General features: G+C 47.7%; 1 protein-coding gene across 2 annotated transcripts; it reads right to left on the reverse strand.

Moving 5' to 3' along the window:
* Nucleotides 1-208: 208 nt before the first annotated feature.
* On the reverse strand, nt 209-17,905 carry DCTN2 (dynactin subunit 2). 2 transcript variants are annotated; one of them, XM_056117507.1, is made up of 14 exons: nt 17,754-17,905; nt 16,828-16,896; nt 5,229-5,325; nt 4,614-4,675; nt 4,213-4,311; nt 3,791-3,951; nt 3,443-3,593; nt 3,071-3,136; nt 2,616-2,654; nt 2,369-2,446; nt 2,214-2,285; nt 1,860-1,962; nt 1,666-1,757; nt 209-548 (listed from the first exon to the last, which is right to left on the reverse strand). In XM_056117507.1, exons 1-14 carry the CDS (start codon nt 17,787-17,789, stop codon nt 462-464), a joined length of 1,212 nt encoding a protein of 403 aa, XP_055973482.1. In that variant the 5' UTR covers nt 17,790-17,905; the 3' UTR covers nt 209-461. The 2 variants fall into 2 exon arrangements, with proteins under 2 accessions (XP_055973482.1, XP_055973483.1); XM_056117508.1 differs by lacking the exons at nt 16,828-16,896; nt 17,754-17,905 and adding an exon at nt 5,839-5,886.
* Nucleotides 17,906-18,440: the final 535 nt, after the last annotated feature.

Raw genomic sequence — 18,440 nt, forward strand, 5'->3', positions numbered from 1 at the left:
AGTCCTTACGGTAGTAGAGAGTGGCTCAGCCTGCCTATTGTCCTGTGAATGTCTCTCAGTGCTGCCTCTTCCCCCAGGAAATACAGCAGAGGTCACACAGAGTACAACAGCATTTAATGGTCAGAAACAGTTGTACAGTATCACAGTCAGCTAAAGAGCTGTGCTGGAAGACAGGACCCAATGCCCCCCCCCACCCCCCCCACCACACACACACCAGGCAAAGTAGTAGTAGGCAGGGGCCCGCATGTGGCTGCAGCCAGGTCCTCATCCTGAGGCCCGAGGAGAGATTACCATTTACTCTTCTCCAGCTACCACTCTACAGTCATCATGCAATAAGAGCCCCTTGCCCCCGTGTAGAATGGGATGGGGATGCGAGAGTTATAATTATGGAAAACCCTATGTTAAGCTGTTAAGAGTTCATAGGAGTAAGGATCACCCCTATTCTATACTCCCAGAGGTGCTCACTTTCCCAACTTCTTCATTCGTTCATCAATGTTGGCAAAATTCCCCTCAACCGTGGACAGGTTTTCACGCATGGTTTTCTGCACCTAGAAAATGACAGAGATAAAGAAAATGGTAGGAATGTTTTACTTTCTGTCAGGTCCAGGTGCTGTCCTGGATGAGCACCTGAATAAAAAATCCTTTTGAGAAGACAAGAAAGGGATATACAGATTAGGGGGCCCAGAGCAGAGGGTTCTAGCTCGGTGCTATAAACTGAGGTAATTCAAGAATTGCCATCCTAATTTCAACCAGAACAGTTCTTTGATCTGTCTTATGTAATGAAGACCAACTATTATTTAGTTCAAACTTTGAGAAAAAGATCCTCGACGAATAATGTACTATATAAGTACTATACACACAATTGGCATCTTGCTGGTCCTTTGTTGCTACTCTTCAACCTGAATGCTTTCCCTATGCTAAGAACAATGCACCTAACAGAAATACAGTGACTACATGCTGGATACTACTAAAAGGATGACAGAAGGAGGTGAGGATCATTGCCTGGACCAGTTAAGAAGCGACAGCATCAGGTTGGAGTATGCTCCTGATTTCAAATACCGTATTCCTTAGTGTTTTGTGCAGAGAGAGTCTAGAAAGATAGTACAAGGCTGGAGTGATTGTACAGTGGGTAGGGTATTTGCCTTGCATGCGGGTGACCTGGGTTCAATCCCTGGCATCCCATATGGTCCACAAGCGCCTCAGGAGTAATTCCTGAGCATTGCTGGGTGTGACCCAAAAAGCAAAAAAAAAGTAAGCTAATAATACAGGGTAAGGCCCTTGCCTTGCATGTCTGATCCTAGTTGAATCTTCTAGCATTGCATATGGTGATCTGAGCATGCCAGGAGAGATTCCTGACCACAGAGCCAGTAGTAAGCCTTCAGCATCACCACATATGGCCAAGAAAACCACAACAATGTCCTCTGCTCAGCAGTATGTGAATTGGGACCCAAGTGAGGAGGTGGCTGTAGAACTATGATGAAACTACAAAGAGAGAGAGTAGACTTTTTTTATAGGAAGAAGTGTTTACCATCTAACAACTATATTACTTCATCGGATCTATATAACATAGATGCAGCTTCCCAAGCGGAGTGAAATGGGGGTTAACACTGTCCAGGGTCCCATAACCACTAAAGGGAAGTAATAGACCAACAAAGGTACACATACCTGAGTCAGGAGTGTAGTATTGTCCTTGAGGGAACTAGCAATCATCTGCTGTGTGGTATCCAAGTGTGTCAGGAGCTGACCAAATTGCATGGCTAAGGAACAGTCAAGTTATGGGTAGGTGAGAATTCAAGATAAAAAAGGACTGGAAGTTACCCACTTTTCAATTCTTGGCTCCCCAACAGCAGGCTTCTCACCTTGCTCGTGCAGTTGCTTGATGGAGACAAGTCTCTGCACCAGCTCAGGAAGGGTAGAGGCAACAGGGCTCCAGCGCTGTATGGTTTCATAGAGCTGGTGCACCTGCAGAGATAGGACAAATCCCAGAGGGGACAGCTGAGCCTTCAGTGAGCAAAATCAAGGGTAATTTCACTGGAATGGGCAGGGTCTATGGGGAAAAGAGTCCATGAAAGCCTGAACTTTCTTCATGGATAGAGCTTGTGAAGACAGGGACCTGAGGATCCCATGCTCCCTACCATGGTTTACCACCAAGGTGACTGGGGAGAAATGAGGGGACAAAAACATGAAAATGGGGAGAATGGTGTCTTCCTGACCTTGCTTTGTGTGTCTGCATCCTCTACGGAGGCTTTATGCTTGGCAATCTCATTCACCTTCCCCAGGACACTCTGAAAGCAGATTTTAGGGTTGAAAGGGAACCCAGGACTCCCAAAGTCCCAAGCTATTTTTAATCCAATGTGCTCTCTAATACCTGTAGCCGAGCCTCCACTTGGTCCAAAACTGTGACGTCCAGGGCGCTCACCTTTGCCTGCAACAGCTCTACAGTCTCCTGGGGGTAGGGTTGGAACAGGCTTCATGAAGAGGAAAGGATCAGATGGGAAGAGACACCCTATATTCCACGGTAGATGATTTTAACTACAGAACCCTAAACAGTTTTCAAAGGAACCCCATTCCCAGTATCCCCTGTAATCCCATACTCCAGTTCCTTTTACACTCACCATTAAACAGGTTCCCTGGAGACCTGCAGAAAGGGGATTCTGGTGGGGAGAAAAGGAAACAAGAAAGAGTTTCTTCTATTTCCATGTGATTTCTACCACACCTGCCTATCCTTTCCAGTTCTAGCTGGTCACCCACTGGATAATCCTCTAGCTCAGTTTTTAAGTGACAAAGCTGCTATCTGGGGTGGACCACTGGCAGTCTTTCCCCTTGGAAAGATGTAGGGGCCAGTAGTAACTTTGGGTATAATTGGAGGGCACTATGTTCACTTAAGGCAGATCTCCAAGTGGGTGCTCTACTGTTATTTTTTTTCTGAAGACAGTAGGACAGATAAATTTGGAAACCTCTGCACTAACTGACGCCCTTTCCTAACTTATCCCATGCTCCTGTATTATGTCATCAACCTTAAGGATCAGGGTAGGATCTGAGGGTCACCAAGTATGGGAGAGCACCTGACCTGAGCATCCTGGTTACAGCGTACAGTGGCCTCCAGCTCTGTTAGGCGCTTCTCAAGTTCTGCAACCTAGGGGAAGGAAGGTACAGAGATTTCCTGTCAACCTCCTCACTGCCTCAGCAGGAGGCAAGAGGCTCCTCTTCTCTTGTCTGCTTGCCACTCCCCTTCCTCAACCCCACCACTTTGCCAAAGGATTCCTTTCCTTGGAAACCATCTCTAGTCACACAGCATTGTAAGTAGATGGATGAGACAACTGAGAATTGGGACACGAAGAAGAATCGGAAGCACTAGCAGCATCTCTTCCCTGATCTGATCCTGGAAGGGGGGCAGAACACTCCCGAGGGGCCCATCAACCAATACTACATTCACACTTACTTTGGCAGCTTGAGAGAACTTGTCCTGCTCAGGCCGAGAATGTAGTTCATAAGTGACAAGGCTGCTATCTGGGGTGGACCCACTGGCAGTCTTGCCCCCTGAAACAGCCCCTTTGCTGTTCTTTGTTGCTTCCAGCTGCAGCAATAAACGCCTGGGTCGGGAGACCAAACAATCATTATCACGACTTTGAAGGATGCGGATGAGCACAGTCACACTCTTAATTTTGGCTCATAGTATTAAACAGCCTAGGCCTTGTGTTAGCATCCCTGTCAGTGCATGGCTCTGACATACGGTACAAAGTCCCTCTATACCCCTAGCAGTAGTCATTTCCCAGCACAGGTCACACACTTAGCCAGAGCTCCATCTGGGTCAGTGAGGTTGATCGCTGCATCCGGTCCCAGCAGCTTCTCCAGGTGGGAAGCCACCAGCTGCTGCTTCAAGGCTGCCAACTGTTTAGCCAGCACCACAGGGGTGAGCTTCTCTTCAGTGGCTGACTCCTTCACTGTTGTCTAGAATGAAAACACATTGTGACGAATGATAGAATGAATCAAGGGGGAAAAAGCCTTCAAGGTAGCTGTTACCTGGAAATCAACAGTGCGGGTGTCCCCCAGATAGCCATCTTCAGTGAAGAATCTACAGATGCACTCTCCCCTCAACTCTGGAAACCTCAGCCTCCTTATTCAGGACCTCAAAAAATCTCACTTTCTAATGGGAGGGCCTCCTTTACTATACAAGTCATAGTAGAAAAGGGAGAAGGAGTTTACAATTACCTTGATTTTCTCAACCTCAGTTGTCAGCTCCTGGACCTCATGTAGAAGTCGCTGGTACTTCTGCTGGGGTGTCTCCTTTACTCCCAGGCCCTCTCCAAGCTGAAGAACAAGCACAGATGGTGAGGCTACATCTCTGGTAGAACTTACCCAAATCCTGGGCCTAAATTATATGTGTTTCATGCCCAACCCCGTGTGCAGAAGGGCAAGTGAGAGTGAGCTGGAGGCCGAAGTCTCTCCAGAGCAAAGGAGGACAAAAAAATCCTCAGTTGCATGCTGTTGGGTTACTCGGGATTCCCAATCCCAGAGAAATTCAAATCCCATTGTATCCCTTGCTCTCTCTCCTAAAGGCCTGTTAGAAAGGATCTTTGCACCACTCCCCTCAACAAACACACATAACAAACCATCTCATAGTCTCCAGATTCATAGCCTGTCCTCTTGGTTTTTCCAATGCGATCTGAGAAATCTGTCAAAAAGAGAAGATGGAATTGAAGGTCTCATCAAGATCCTCAGGTGACTGTGAGAGTTTTCATGAGGGATCCTTTATCAAACAAAAGTCTATTTTTAAGGCCTATTGAAGAAGTAGCTCAGCTGGCTGGAGCACATGCTTCTGCACATGGGTAACCAGGATTCAATCCCTGGTACCAGAAGATCTGAACACTTCCAGCAGTGACCCCCAAAGTACTGAGTCAGAAAGAGCCCCCGAGCACAGTTGGGTGTGGCCCATAAAACAAAAGAAGCAAGCAAAAGTCACTGAGGCTTGGGGCTGGAGCATTTGCCTTGCATTGGCTGACCCGGGTTTGATCCCTGTCTAGTGGGCTGGCCATTTGCCTTGCATGTGGCTGACCCGGGTTTGATCCCTGCCATCCCATATGGTCCCATGAGCACCGCCAGGAGTGATTCCTGAGTGCAGAGCCAGAAGTAACCCCTGAGTATTGCAGAGTGTGACCCAAAAAGACGACGAAGTCACTAAGGCTTGAGAACAGGAATCTCCCCATCAATTTCTGGCCCAGGCTCACCAAGTCCCTTTGTCCCCACTCTCTTGTCTTTAAACTTGTCATAGGCAGCATTGGGATTGACAATGATGTGCTCCACACTCGTACTGGTCAGCTCCTCCTGCAGGAATAGGCAATTCAGGTCAAGGGCAAGAACTTCCCCAATCTCACAAAATCCCCAACTCACTGCAAGACTGAACCCTCCTTTCCTAAGGGGAAAATAAGGTGGCTCCATTTCTAGCTCCTGACCCAGACTCAATCTAGGAAACGGCAGTTTCCTGGTAAATCTGGAGTCTCAGTTGTATAAATATTAACACCCTGATTCAACTGGGAACAGAGGCAACATGACCTCCCCACCCACTCTGTACATAAGCCTCCCATGGTGCCCACCTCATCCAACTGGACCCTCCCACTTATCTGGCACACACCACACACTCAGGGCAAGAAACCAGCCTGACCTCTTTTAACCTCCCCCTCCCAAAAGTAAATTTCTTTGCCACTGAGGAAGTCCATTCTCAAGCTAACCTCCCAACCTTGCTGTAAGGCAAGAAAAAGGCTGGCAGACAATAGAACTACTATGAGGGGCAGTATTAGGAGAGGACTTTAGTAGCGGGACCTCTGCACCAGTACTTACATATAAAAGGAAGCTGGCAGAGGACCTGATCATCCCTATTTCCAGGCTGCCTTGAAGTGAGGGAATTCAAGAAGATAAAGTGATGGGGCCAGAGAGATGGTAGGGCACTTGCCTTACACACAGCTGACCCAAGTTCGATCCTCAGCACCTTACGTGGTTCCCCTAGCCCCACCAAGAGTGATCCCTGAGCACAGAGCCAGGAGAAAATCCTGAGCATGGAAAGGTGTGACCCAAAAACTGAAGTGGGGGGGCGGTGTGGAGAAAGTCTATGCTGGCCTCTGTAGAATCTGATTTCACTCTTCTCAGAGTCAGGGATGTAAGGCAGTTTAAATGCTATGTAGAGGAGGGAGAGATAGAATAGGCAGAAAGGCCCTTGCCTCGCAGGAGGCTACAGAAGAGCGAACCCTAATGGAATGCCAGCACCACCTATGATCCCCTGAGCGTCATCAGGGCTCACTCCTGAGCACAGAGGCAGGAATACCCCTGGCAATTCTGGGTGTGGACCCTCCCCCCCAAGGGAAAAAAAACCAACTATCCAAGTGACTCTAATATGTAACCAAGGCTAAGACTGCTGTGTGTGGACTCTGGAAATGAGGGAAAGGAGCTGATGGAGAAAAAAAGGCAGACAGGAAGTTCATCTTGCATGTCTGATCTGCTACTGGAGAGAAATCCATATGAATGGAAGCTTTAAAAATAGGAGAGGGCCGGAGTGATAGTACAGTGGGTAGGGCATTTGCCTTGCAAGCAGCGGACCCAGGTTCAATATGGCCCGACACCCCATACGGTCCCCCAAGAATCTCCAGGAGTAATTCCCTAGTGCAGAGCCAGGAGTACACCGAGTATCGCTGGATGTGGCCCAAAAACCAAAAAATAAAATAAATAGGAGCAACAAAAATTTAAAAAAGAGGAAATCCAGGAATTTATGTATCTCAGAGTAGGAAACATGCCTGTGTAAAGCTCTGGGCTCTACCTGCAGCATCACAAAAACATAAAATTGGGGAAGGGGGGGCCAGAGCAATAGTACAGTGCACAGTGGGACTGTGTCGGCAGCCAATCTAGATTCAATCCCTAGGCTGGGCACCACCCGCAGCACCTCAAAAAAAAATTAAAAATTGGGGGCCAGAATGACAGTACAGCGTACAGTGGCACTTACAGGCAGCCACCCTACGCTCAATCCCTGGCACCTTATATGGTCCCGAGCACAGCCAGCAGTGATTCTTGAGCAGAGACAGGAGTAAGCACAGCTGGGTGTGGCCCCAAACCAAAAGTACATAAAACAACAAAATAGGAAAGAGAGGGGATAAGTAGAAAACATTGCTCATTATCCTATTAGGGAAGTGCTGACTGGATGGGCAAGAATTAGAGAGTGTGTGTATCCTGCACAGCACCATGAGTGATCCCTAAGCAGAGAGCCAGGAGCAAGCCCTGAGTACTGTCAGGTATGGCCCCCAAACAAAAACACATACACAAAAAAAACCCTAAAAAGGGAAAATAAATGGGTTCAATTTCCCATAGGTGAGTGCTTAAGGGAAGACAACTGAATCTCAAATTATTATCTCTTAATAATCTTTTAATGAAAAAATTAACTTAAAGGACTGGATTGCATGCTGCTTTGAGTGAAGGAGCCCTGGGTTTGATCCCAGCATTTGCACGGTACCCGAGCACAGAATCTATTGACTAAGGAAAGGAACTTGATCCAAGAACTACTGTTTGTTTATCACTTACTATGGGCCAGGACTATGCAGATGAGAAACAACTTTTTGATTTACTTTTCTAAATAAGAAGAGTACAAACGGGTCAGCATGGAATTTAAGTTTCAGAAGTTCTTGACAGGGCTTTCATCTCACTGTTCCTACTCTAAAAGCCTGTCCTGAATCAAGAGGGCTGCCTGTGGCTGGTATTCTCCAGGGTCTTTCTAAGGGCAGACCCCAGATGCAGGTGAGTAGCACACTTAGTCCGCCAGGCCTGCAGATCCAGAGGCCTGGGTGGAGGGACTGTCAGTACAATGATTTGTGAGATGGGAAAAGGCTGTCAGCTAGGTGGGTGGGGCTGAGTAGGGGAAGATTTAGTGGAGACCAAAGGACAGAGAAACAAATGCCCATCATAGCACAACCCATTAAAAGAGCAGATGAAAGGTCAGACTTCTTACCAGCTCCTTGTGGTTTCCCCAGAGGTGAGAAAATCAAGAGTTAAAAAGGAAAGGGAGCGGGGGGGAGGGGGGGAAAGGGAATGAGGGAGGGGAAAAAAAAAGACAAAATTGTTATTAGCAAATTGTCACATGCACTACACGACAGTCTTCAAACACACTGCACCACAGGGCCCAGGGAAGCCTAGCAAAATTTGGGGGCCGAGAAGTTTCAGCTGGGGTTACCATATAACCCAAGAGAAAACAGAGGTTGGGACCCTTTTCCTCTCTGGTGGTGAGGATGTCATGAAGCTTTGTCATCAGTGGCAGAGGGTTAGGGCTGAGAACTGAGATGTTGTAAGATAGTGGCATGGACGAAGGAAGTGAGAGAAAGAGAGGTCTTAGTGCAGGAGTAGCTGGAGACACAGCAGAGGCTCTAGAGATTCTGAGGACCGATAAGGTGCTCAGGACCGATTAAGGTCCATAATTCTTAAGGGAAGAATTAGTTCTTACAGCATATTAGTTCATGGCTTAAGCTTTCTTTTCTCTCAGTTTCTGTAGTTTTGCTTGCAGAATCATTCATAATGAGGAAGTTCATGAGGGCATTCAGATGTGACTTTAGGTTAAATAAAACAAAGTATGTCAGGTGTAGATGGTGAGCTTAAAAAACTCTATCTCTAATAGAGCTGGAGAGAGTTCAGGAGGTAAGGCGCTTGCCTTGCATGCAGCCAGCCAGGTGTGATCCCCAGCATCCCACATGGTCCCCTGACCACTGCAAGGAGTAATCCCTCAGTGCCGCCTATGTACCCCCAAAACCAATAAAAAAGTAGGGGCCAGAGAGATAATACAGTGGATAAGGCATCTTCCTTGCATGTGGCTGATCCCTATCTGAATCCCTGTATGGTCCACCAAGCATGACCAGGGATAGTTCATGAGCACAGAGCCATAAGTAAGCCCTGGGTATGACCTCTAAATCCCCAAAATCAACAACAAATAACATAGGACTAAAAAACTAGTACAAGGGTTAAGGCGACTGCCTTTCCTTTCATGCAGATGACCCCAGTCTGATCCCATCACCATATACAATCCCCAGAGCACTGCCAGGAGTGACTCTTGAGCACAAAGCCAGGTATGGCACAAAAACACAAAAATTAGAGCAAAATTAAAGTATCTAAGTGAAGCCCAGTTTCATTCTTTGCTACCAGAGAAGCGAGCAAATTCTGTTCCCTCATGCAGGCTGGTGTATCTGTATCTATCTTGAGTGGATGGTCACTAACCCTGCAGCTCTGAGGAATACAGAGCAACTCTGCCCGGATGGGTGAGCAACGAGTCAGAGGGCCCCAAGACACACAGCTACCAGCCTAATGCAGAACATGTTCTGTCAGCCCTGTTGACAAAGAGTCACAGGGGTTGGAACGTGGACAAGGAAGAAAAGGTGAGAATATTTCACAGAGGCCCTATTTTAGTTCAGGCCATGTAGATAAGATTCCTACTTCCAGGCAAGACTGATAAAAGAACTGCTCCGGGTGGGGTGGAGCAATAGTACAGTGCATAGAGCACTTGCCTTGCATGCAGCTGACCAGATCTAATTTCTGGTACCCCATATGGTCCCCCAAGCTTGCCAGGACCGAAGGAATTATCTCTGAGTACAGAGGCAGTAAGCCCTGAGTACCAGTAGGTATGTTCCTCCACCAAAAAGAAAAATAAAAAAGCTGCTAGGTGGAGAAATACAGTAGTATGGCCTGTCTCTCCAAGAGTTCTACTGATAGACATATGAAGGGTCAAGCATGGTTTGTATACGTGAACACACACTGATAAAAATAAGTGCTTCCTGCCACAGAGGTTTCAGCTAGATATGCTGCCTGGCCCTTAACCTCTCTCCATTCTCTGCTGTTGATGTCAGAGTCTACCACAGCCAAGGCTCCTCCCTCTGCACTGGGCAGAGGTGGATTCAGGATCTGTGGTCTAGACTGGGAAGTCTCTGCAAAGATGGGTGTAGGCATTCATAAGTGCACACTTGCACATACATGAGGCACACACATTATACATTATGCCTTCTCTTATTTGCCTCGCCAAGCTAAAATCAGCTTGGAAAAAAACACATGGAGAAAAGACAATGGGACATAAGTTCAAATCCAAATCACAAGGAACAAGCAGAATGGGGAAGAGAGAAAACAAAAGGGACAATGGTAATTCGAAAATAGTATATTACACTTCGATACTGATCCTCTGGATGGGTTGGGTATGAGATTTTAGGAATAATTCGTGTAACCTGGACCAGTGATAGTCACCAAAGAACCCTCGTACACCTGGTTATCTCAACTGGAAAATTCTAAGTGCCCTGATCTCAGGTGTCACCTTACTGGCACGTGACTCCCAGTCCCTTTCAGTAATGGACCTCAATGCTTTTTGGCTAATGTCCATACCTCAGAGGAAAAGACTGAGGTTCTAGATTTAAAAAGGGGGAAAAAGCCACTATTATCTCTGAACCGGTTCAGCCTCTATGCCAACACTACAGCCAGGGGGATGTTAGGGCCATGATGACAAGAAGATGAAGAGTGCTGTAGAATAAAACTGTCCAGGATGGACCTAAGTTATGCTGACCATCCATCCACTTCTAAAGGAGGGGAACAGAAACAGAAAGACTCACGAAAGCACAAACAACCCAAGTTATCTAAAATCGCATCTAATACAATTACTATTCCATTTACCTTTTTCTAAAGGCTTAGCAAGGGGAGTATTAAAATGCATCCCTGCCCTCTGCCCCCCAACTCCCGTTCAAGGGAAAATCCACACAAAGAAGTGAGGATTGTGTTCTCCACACTTGTCTACAGTGGATGAGAATTACTCCTTTTAACTATATTTCAGTCTGGAGAGAAAGGCAATTGCCTTTAAACGGCAGCCCCTAAATACCTCATGTCCAAAAGCATTCCCAGCCTTCGTATTTCTATCCCATCCTCCATCGGACTGTTTTATCCTACAGACCTCACAAGGGGAAAAAGACAATGATCATGATCTAAACTTCTCAAGGTTGCACACATGATTATGTGCTTCTAAACCTTGATTAATGATCATTATACATAAGATCAGCAGACCCCTTAGTGACCCAACTAGGGACTCATCAGACCTTAAAACAATTAGCTACAACAATAGCATGGTGACAAGAGCATTGCATGCAGGATAGTGGATGAAAAATACATGCAAAGAAGAAGCATTGAATGGTCTTACTTGTGCAAACTAGTGTCCAGGCAAGGTGGTGAGGAGGGAGGATGGGGGAAGCATTAGGAAAAACTCACGTAAGTTCAAGTGCGCCAACAGTCAATGAACACAATCAAGCATACTCTACGGTATCTCAAACTTTAACGAAGACAACCCGTTTTTCTTATCTCAGTCTAGTGGAGGATCTACCAATATCAACCTACCTTTCTGAGAACTGAGGCTTCTACCAGGCCCCACAAAACTATGGCAAGTTATTTCCCCCTTTTACACGGCACAGGGAACATACTGCATGCTTATGGTATAAAGGTATGGTACAGGCCTTTGGTCACCTTATGGTGACCAAAGGGAGCTGGAAATAAATAAGTCCTGTTATTGGTGGTTTTCTAAATTTACCTCCTTATTCTGTTACAAGCAGAATGACTCCCTCAGGGTATTGGCCCAGACAGTAGGGTATCCAATTGAGAATTAGCTTTCCTGACAAAAAATTTTAAGAGAAGTCTTGAAATTAGCCCATCACTCCAACACAGGATTGTCGAAATCCAGAGGAGATCCTCCTAGACTGCGGAGGGAAGGACTAGTCTGAAATTTGCAGGTGCATTCACTGAGAATATTTCACTTCCTGCTATAATTTTAAAGGGATCCAAAAAGAAAAAAATTTTAAAGGGATAATAGGAAAATCAGGATTTGCTTTAACCAAATCATAACCTTAAAACCAAATTAAAAATAATAAAGACATTATTTCCCTTAGTAGCTCAATTTCTTCCACATTGGAGCAAATAAATGAGAAGCTTCATAAGACACTAAGGGTGAACATTCTTTGACTATTTAATACAAATAAGGAAACATCTATGACCCCAACCCCAAAAGCTCCAGAAGAAGCTGAGTATATTAGCTGTCTTCATGAAATGGAACTGAGTGGTGACAGGCAAGGTGGAAAGACTTTTATTTTAAATCCATATATTAGCTATTTTAAAAATGAGTACAATTCAAGTTGAGAATCTGGAGACTAAGGCAGAGAATGTTATTGCCAGGGGTTAAAAAGGTGACCAAAGGGAGCTAGAGAGATATAGTACAGAGGGTAGGGCACTTGCCTTGTACAAGGCTGACCTAGTGTTCGATCCCTGGAACCTATACGGGTCCTCAAATCCTGCCAGGAGTAAAACTGAAATACAGAACCAGAAGTACGTCCTCAGCACTGATGGGTGTGCCTACCGCCCCCCACCCCCCCCCCCAAAAAAAAGGTGGCGACTAATGCGGCTGGAGCGATAGTACAGTGGATAGGGCGCTTGCCTTGCACGTGGCTGACCCAGGATCAATCTCCAGCACACATATGGTTCCCTCAAGCCCAGCAAGGAATAATCCCTGACCACAGAGCCAGAAATAAGCCTGAGCACAGCCAAGTGTGGCACAAAAACAAAAGCGAAAAATAAAAACAAGGGGGCTGGAGTGATAGTACAGCAGACAGGGCATTTGCCTTGCACGCAGCTGACCCAGGCTCAATCCCCGGCACCCCATATGGTCCCTTAAGTACCACCAGGAGTAATTCCTGAGTGCAGAGCCAGAAGTAACCCCTGAGCATCGCTGGGTGTGACCCCCCCCCAAAAAAAAGCAAAAAAAAAAAATTTTTTTAAAGGTGACTGAAAACCTCATGGTATAGTCACAACAGGAAGTACACTGTCCCTGTGTTAGGTCTTGGTTGGGAAGACTGGTGAGGAGAGCCGCTGAGCAGCCACTACACAACAGTCAAACCTCAAATGCATGAAGATTCTGAATTATCTAAGAACAACCCACTGCTCCTCAAGTTGCACATTTACGTCAGTTATTAAGAGCAGTTGCAAAACCATTACTCAGCTGACTTCCCGAAAGCTGCCTTTCTAAGGCCCACAGGGACAAGAGGGGCCAGATACATTAGCTGACATCGGGGAAGTATCTCAGCACTCCCCATCCCTTGGGCCTCCTGAGAAGCTCAACGTTTCCCCACCCCAATCACTCCTCACCAGTAATAGGGGATCATTTAGCTGAGCTTTAGGTGATGGTACCAACTCAAGACCTTTTATATCTGCCATTTCCCATGTACTCTCTCTTTTTTTTTTTTCAGCCAGGGACCAAACCCAGGTCTCATACATGAAAAGCATGTGTTCTACTGCTGAGCTAGTAGAACATGCACGTCTATCCTGGCATCCCAGGCTACATACTGCAAGAAACAATCACTTATAATATCTACTCCCTATCAGTCACTGTTGTACATGCTATAAGAATAAGCTGCTCAGACCAAGAGGGGCTTCAGTCAGGTTCTTCCATGCCTGGATTAAGTATCACTTTCCTTTTATTAGAAAGCTCAGTTTCTTTACAAAGAAAACTATATAGGGGAGAGAACAATAGTATAGGGCAGGGCTTGCCTTGTTTGTAGCCAATCTGGGTTGGATCCCTGACATCCTATATGGTCCCTTGAACACCACCAGCTCTTCCTGAGAGCAGAGACAGGGGTAACTTCTGAGCATTTTGTGGTGTGGCCCAAAAACAAAAACTTAAAAAAAAACCTATTTTTTTTGGGGGGGGGCTCGGAAAGGGAAAAGCTGTGGTTCTGTTTGTCTCAAAGTGATAAAGGGACAAAGGTCCATTTTATCTCACTACAAAGATTTGATCTTTTATAGGCAGAGGCCTAGGCCAGATTTGAACCGTCCTGAAACTGTGGCAGAAGTCTGAAGTCCTTCTTGGGACAAAGCGACAGTACAGTGGGTAGGGCACTTGCCTTATACTTGGCCAACCCAGGATCGATCCCTGGCTCCCTATATAGTCCCCCGAGTCCTGCGAGGAGTGATACCTGAGCACTGCTGGATGTAGCCTCTCCCCACTAACCCCCCACAAGTGTCTGAAGTCCTCGCCATACACCTGCCCTGGGATCTCAAATATCTTATTTCTAATAAGAGAATATCGAAACAGGTGCATACCAGGGATCTTGTGTAATAACATCTGCATTATCTCCAGATACTCAATTTTGGGTGACCAACTGATATGCTAGCAAGTACAGAAGCCACCAGTAACACACCAGTGAGAGAGGGGGTAGAAGGGGTTCCGCAAAAAATAGGAACCACTTCCACATGGGAAAAATCAAATAAGGAGTGAGTATGCCAAGCCATACATTATAAAGCAGCAACCACCATTCTCCAAACTAAAATAACAGTACACTGGGCTTACAGACACACATACTGAACCTATCCTTGGAGGTCAGGGAGATGGCTCAAGGGCTGGAGTGCATACTTCGCATAAGGGAAATCCAGGATAGACTCTCAGTACCATATGGGCCACTAAGCAGAGCCAGGTAGAGTGCTTGAGCACTTCTGGGTGTGGTCCCCCAATAAAGCTAGGAGCTGGAGGGAGTACAGTGGGTAAGGCACCTGGGTTGGGTTCAATCCCCCAGAGCCACAATATGGTCCCTGGAGTATCACCATATGTGACCTCAGGATACAGCGGGGTATAACACCCCTCCTCCCCCAACAAAAATACAAGGCCAATAAAACAAAGCTGAATCTGTTCTCATTGACTCATCACTTACCAACACTGTGATCCTGGTTTAGCCCTCTTTGAAAATAATATAACCTAGAACAAATCTAAAATATATATAGATCTTTTGTTTCCTATGGCATTTACATATATAATTTTTTGTTGATTTTTGGACCACATCTGGAGATGCTTGGAGCTTACTCCTGGCTCTGCACTCAGGAATTACTCTTGGTGATGCTCAGGGAACTATATGGAAGGCTGAGGATCAAAGCCAGGTTGGCTGCGTGCAAGGCATGCACCCTATCCGCTGTGCTCTTCCTAGCCCCTTATCTACCCAATTTTAACGTTGATTTCCAGTCACCTACATTTTCTTCCACATTTTCTAAATGTATCCTAACTACCTCATCAGTCCGGAAGAGTATTTTCAGCAGGGACCTTTCTTCTGCATTACACAAAAATCAACAAGGAATGAACACATTCGACACACACGTGGTTTTCTCATGGGTAAAATGGTTGTTTCTTCTGACTGCTGTTCTTGGATCTTTTTTTTTTTTTTGAGGGTGGGGGGCAATTCGGGCCATGCCAGTGGTGCTCAGGGTTTACTCCTGGCTATGTGCTTAGGGATCACTCTTGGCAGTGCTTAGGAGACCATATGGAGTGCCTGAGACTGAACCCCAGTCAGCAGCCTGCAAGGTAAGCACCATACCCACTGTATTATCTTCCAGGCTCCTGTTCTTGGATCGTAAAGAGCTAACAGGGTCTCTTCTCTGAGATAGGAAAGATGTCTGTTCTTCCTCAAATTTGTTTTGCTCTGACCTTATCTAAGTCTTCAAATCTTTTCTTAGTGTCCAGTAGATGCTTGATATTCCACTATACCAAAACCTAGCTCTTGATAATAATAAACATGTATTGAGTAAAACTGTTTATTTTTTATTTGGGGGCCACATTTGGTGGCGTTCAGGAGCTACTCCTGGTGGTACCCAATGGACTATGTGGTACAGGGATCAAAACCAGGGCTCCAGCAAGCAAAGCATGAACTCTAGTTCTCTAGCTTTTTGGTTCAGAAAATATTCTATTTAAAAAAGGCCTGGTGGGGGGGTGGTGGTGGAAATACAATAGTGTATACTTATATGTAGGTAGGGCACTTGCCTTGTACCAGGTCAACCCAGCTCAATCCCTGGCATCCCATATGGTTCTCCAGCACTGCCAGGGAGTGATTCCTGAGCCCAGAGCCAGGAGTAAACCCTGAGAACAGCTGGGTATGGCCCAAAAATAAACAAAAAAACTTTTTTTTCCTTAAAGGCCTGGAGAGACAGCTCAGCAGACTGCAGGCCTTTGCATACAGAAGTCTGGAGTTCCATCCCAGACACGGAATATATTCACACTGCTAGAAGAGACTCCTGAGCACTAAGCCAGAAAAAGTACCACTGGGGGTGGCCCCAAAACAAAGGCCAGAAAGGCAGGTGAGTAGTACAGGGTTAAGGCACTGCATATGTCAGGGTCTGGTTCAATGCCCAGCACTGCAGATGGTGCCTTGAGCACTACCAGGGGTCACTCCTGAGCAGAAAGGCAGACGAGCCACTTAAGAGTTGCGGGTGTGGCCCAAACCAGATCCCACTCCGACCCTAAAATAGGCCTAGTTTAATTTCAAGCAGTTAATACCTACTCAAGCTTCATGATTCTTTCCCACGGACCCAGGGTCTAAACCACCAGTCCCAAATATACATGTCTTGAAAGGCCCTCTGCAACATGCCCTGTAGATGCAAGGAACTGAATTTGATGCCAAGCACCACATGGTACCCTAAGTACTGCCGGATAGAACCCTGGAGGTCCCTGAGCACCATCATCCTGAGCAGCACTGGGCGGCAGCATGGCACCATCCAACCTGGAGGGCCAATTATGGCTGGACGCAACCTCCCTGGTCACTACTTGTATGGAATAAATAAAACATGCCAAAGGAAAGGCCTGTGGCTTAGGTTCTGATCTGACTCTCCTTCCTGGCATTGTTCATTGGTGGCTGGCTGCAACTGAGTACCACTTGGGTTGGGTTGGCATACCCACTTACTGCTGTGGCTGAGAAGCAAGGGAGAGGGCCTGTCTGGAACAGAGGTAGGAATCCTGAGGCTGCATATAAGTCTTACCGCGTCAAACTCCGCTTGATCATCCTCAGGCAGATCGCTGGTTTCATAAACATCTGGCTCGTTCCTGGCCTGCAGGCAGAAGCAACGACCACCCCACCTCACTACTTAGCACCCACCCACCCACAGCCCTTGTCCCCACACCATTCGGACAAACTAACGGAGAAGGCAGGCTTGCAGTGCCAGGATTCGGGCTCTGCTCTTCCACGAGCCCCAGACCCTGCATGACAGTCAGCAGGCCTTGGAGGCTGGACCTGACGACGGGGACCACTTAAACCTGATGGTTGACGGCTGCGTGTAAGTGCTGACAAAGAAATGACCCTCGAGCTGGGGGTGAGGGTCCCTGGCAAATCGTACGGTTAGTAGAAGCGGGCCAACATCCAAGTGAGCCCAGGACATCACTCCTGCGGGGTGAGAGTGACTCAGGGCCCGGCACCCGAGCTCAGGCGAACGGGGGCAGAGCAGCCCGGATGGAGGGCACGGCGGCGGGCGGGGGAGGAGGGGCGGGCAGGCTCTCCTCCCGACACGAGATGGGTCCTGCCGCGGCCGCCTCCCCCTCGTCAGGGGAAAGGCCATCACCGAGTGGCCTGGCGCTTGCGACCGGGAGCCTCGGCGTCGGCGGGGGACGCCATGGGTGGTGTTGACATGGACGGCAGAAACACTGGGGCACGGTGGCCGGCGCCCGGAGACGGTTCCCGGGCCGAGGCCGGCGACGGCCGGCAACGGGGCCTGCTAGGCCGTCCCACGCCCGGCCGGGCGGGCGGGCGGCGGAGTCCGGAAGGTGCTGCGGCGCGGCGGGGCGCGGCCGGCGGGGGCCCCCGGGCCGGAGGAGGGGCTGCAAGCGGGAGGGGTCACGGGCTGTGTCCGTGGGGGGTCCAGAGGAGGTTGGGGGCGCGGTCCTGGGGAGCCGGGGCCGGCCGCGTACTCACAATGCCGGGAAGGTCGGCGTATTTAGGGTCCGCCATGGCGGCGGCGAGGCGGGGTGGGGGGACGGGGCCTCGGTAGAGCCGGGGCCGGTGTTCGGATAGGGCAGAGGCTCGGGTCCGCGTCCCGGGTTAAGGCGGCGGCACAGGGAGCGGCGGAGGAGGCGGAGGAGCAGGAAGTCTCGCGACAGGCGTAGCTCCGGGGCCGGGTGAAGTAAAAGTCGCGAGAACAGCCTCGCTCCCACCCCACCTGGCGAGGCAGGGATTGGCGAGAACGAGGCCAGGGAATGAGGTAATGGCGTGGAGGCCGCGCGGAGGATGATGGGATATGTAGTCCCGGCTGACAGGCTTGGGCGGGGAACGACGCGAGAACGGCTGGGGGAGTTATTTCACACTATTAATTATCTTTCCTTTGTACATAAAATATTTTCATATGAATAAGTTTGGACTCCCGGAAAATGAATGACTAGATAAAAATAACAACTAGTCACGCTGTGGCACCGCCGGCTTCAAAAACAATAACAAGAAGGAAAATTAAGAATGGCTTAGTCATGTCAGAAACAAAAAAGTTCCGTAATCTTCTCAAATTAGGACCATCATATAAAATGCAAGTTAAAATGTTATTTCGGAATACTACTTTGAATGCCATTTCAGATAAACTTTTTTTTTTTTGGTTTGGTCTAAGACTGTGGA

The sequence above is a fragment of the Sorex fumeus genome, unplaced genomic scaffold (genome assembly GCF_029834395.1).
Source record: "Sorex fumeus unplaced genomic scaffold, SorFum_2.1 ptg000035l, whole genome shotgun sequence".
NCBI lineage: Eukaryota > Metazoa > Chordata > Mammalia > Eulipotyphla > Soricidae > Sorex > Sorex fumeus.

Bases quoted from the DNA above. Each gene is read 5' to 3' on its own strand.
- DCTN2 (XM_056117507.1), bottom strand. From the start codon at position 17,789: ATGGCGGACCCTAAATACGCCGACCTTCCCGGCATT. The intron at 5,326-16,827 runs GTAAGACTTATA...CTATTCCTGCAG, and splicing joins ATCAAGCGGAGTTTGACGCG to GAGGAGCTGACCAGTACGAG. The intron at 3,137-3,442 runs GTAAGTGTGAAT...TCCTTCCCCTAG, and splicing joins AGTTCTCTCAAGCTGCCAAA to GTTGCAGAACTTGAGAAGCG.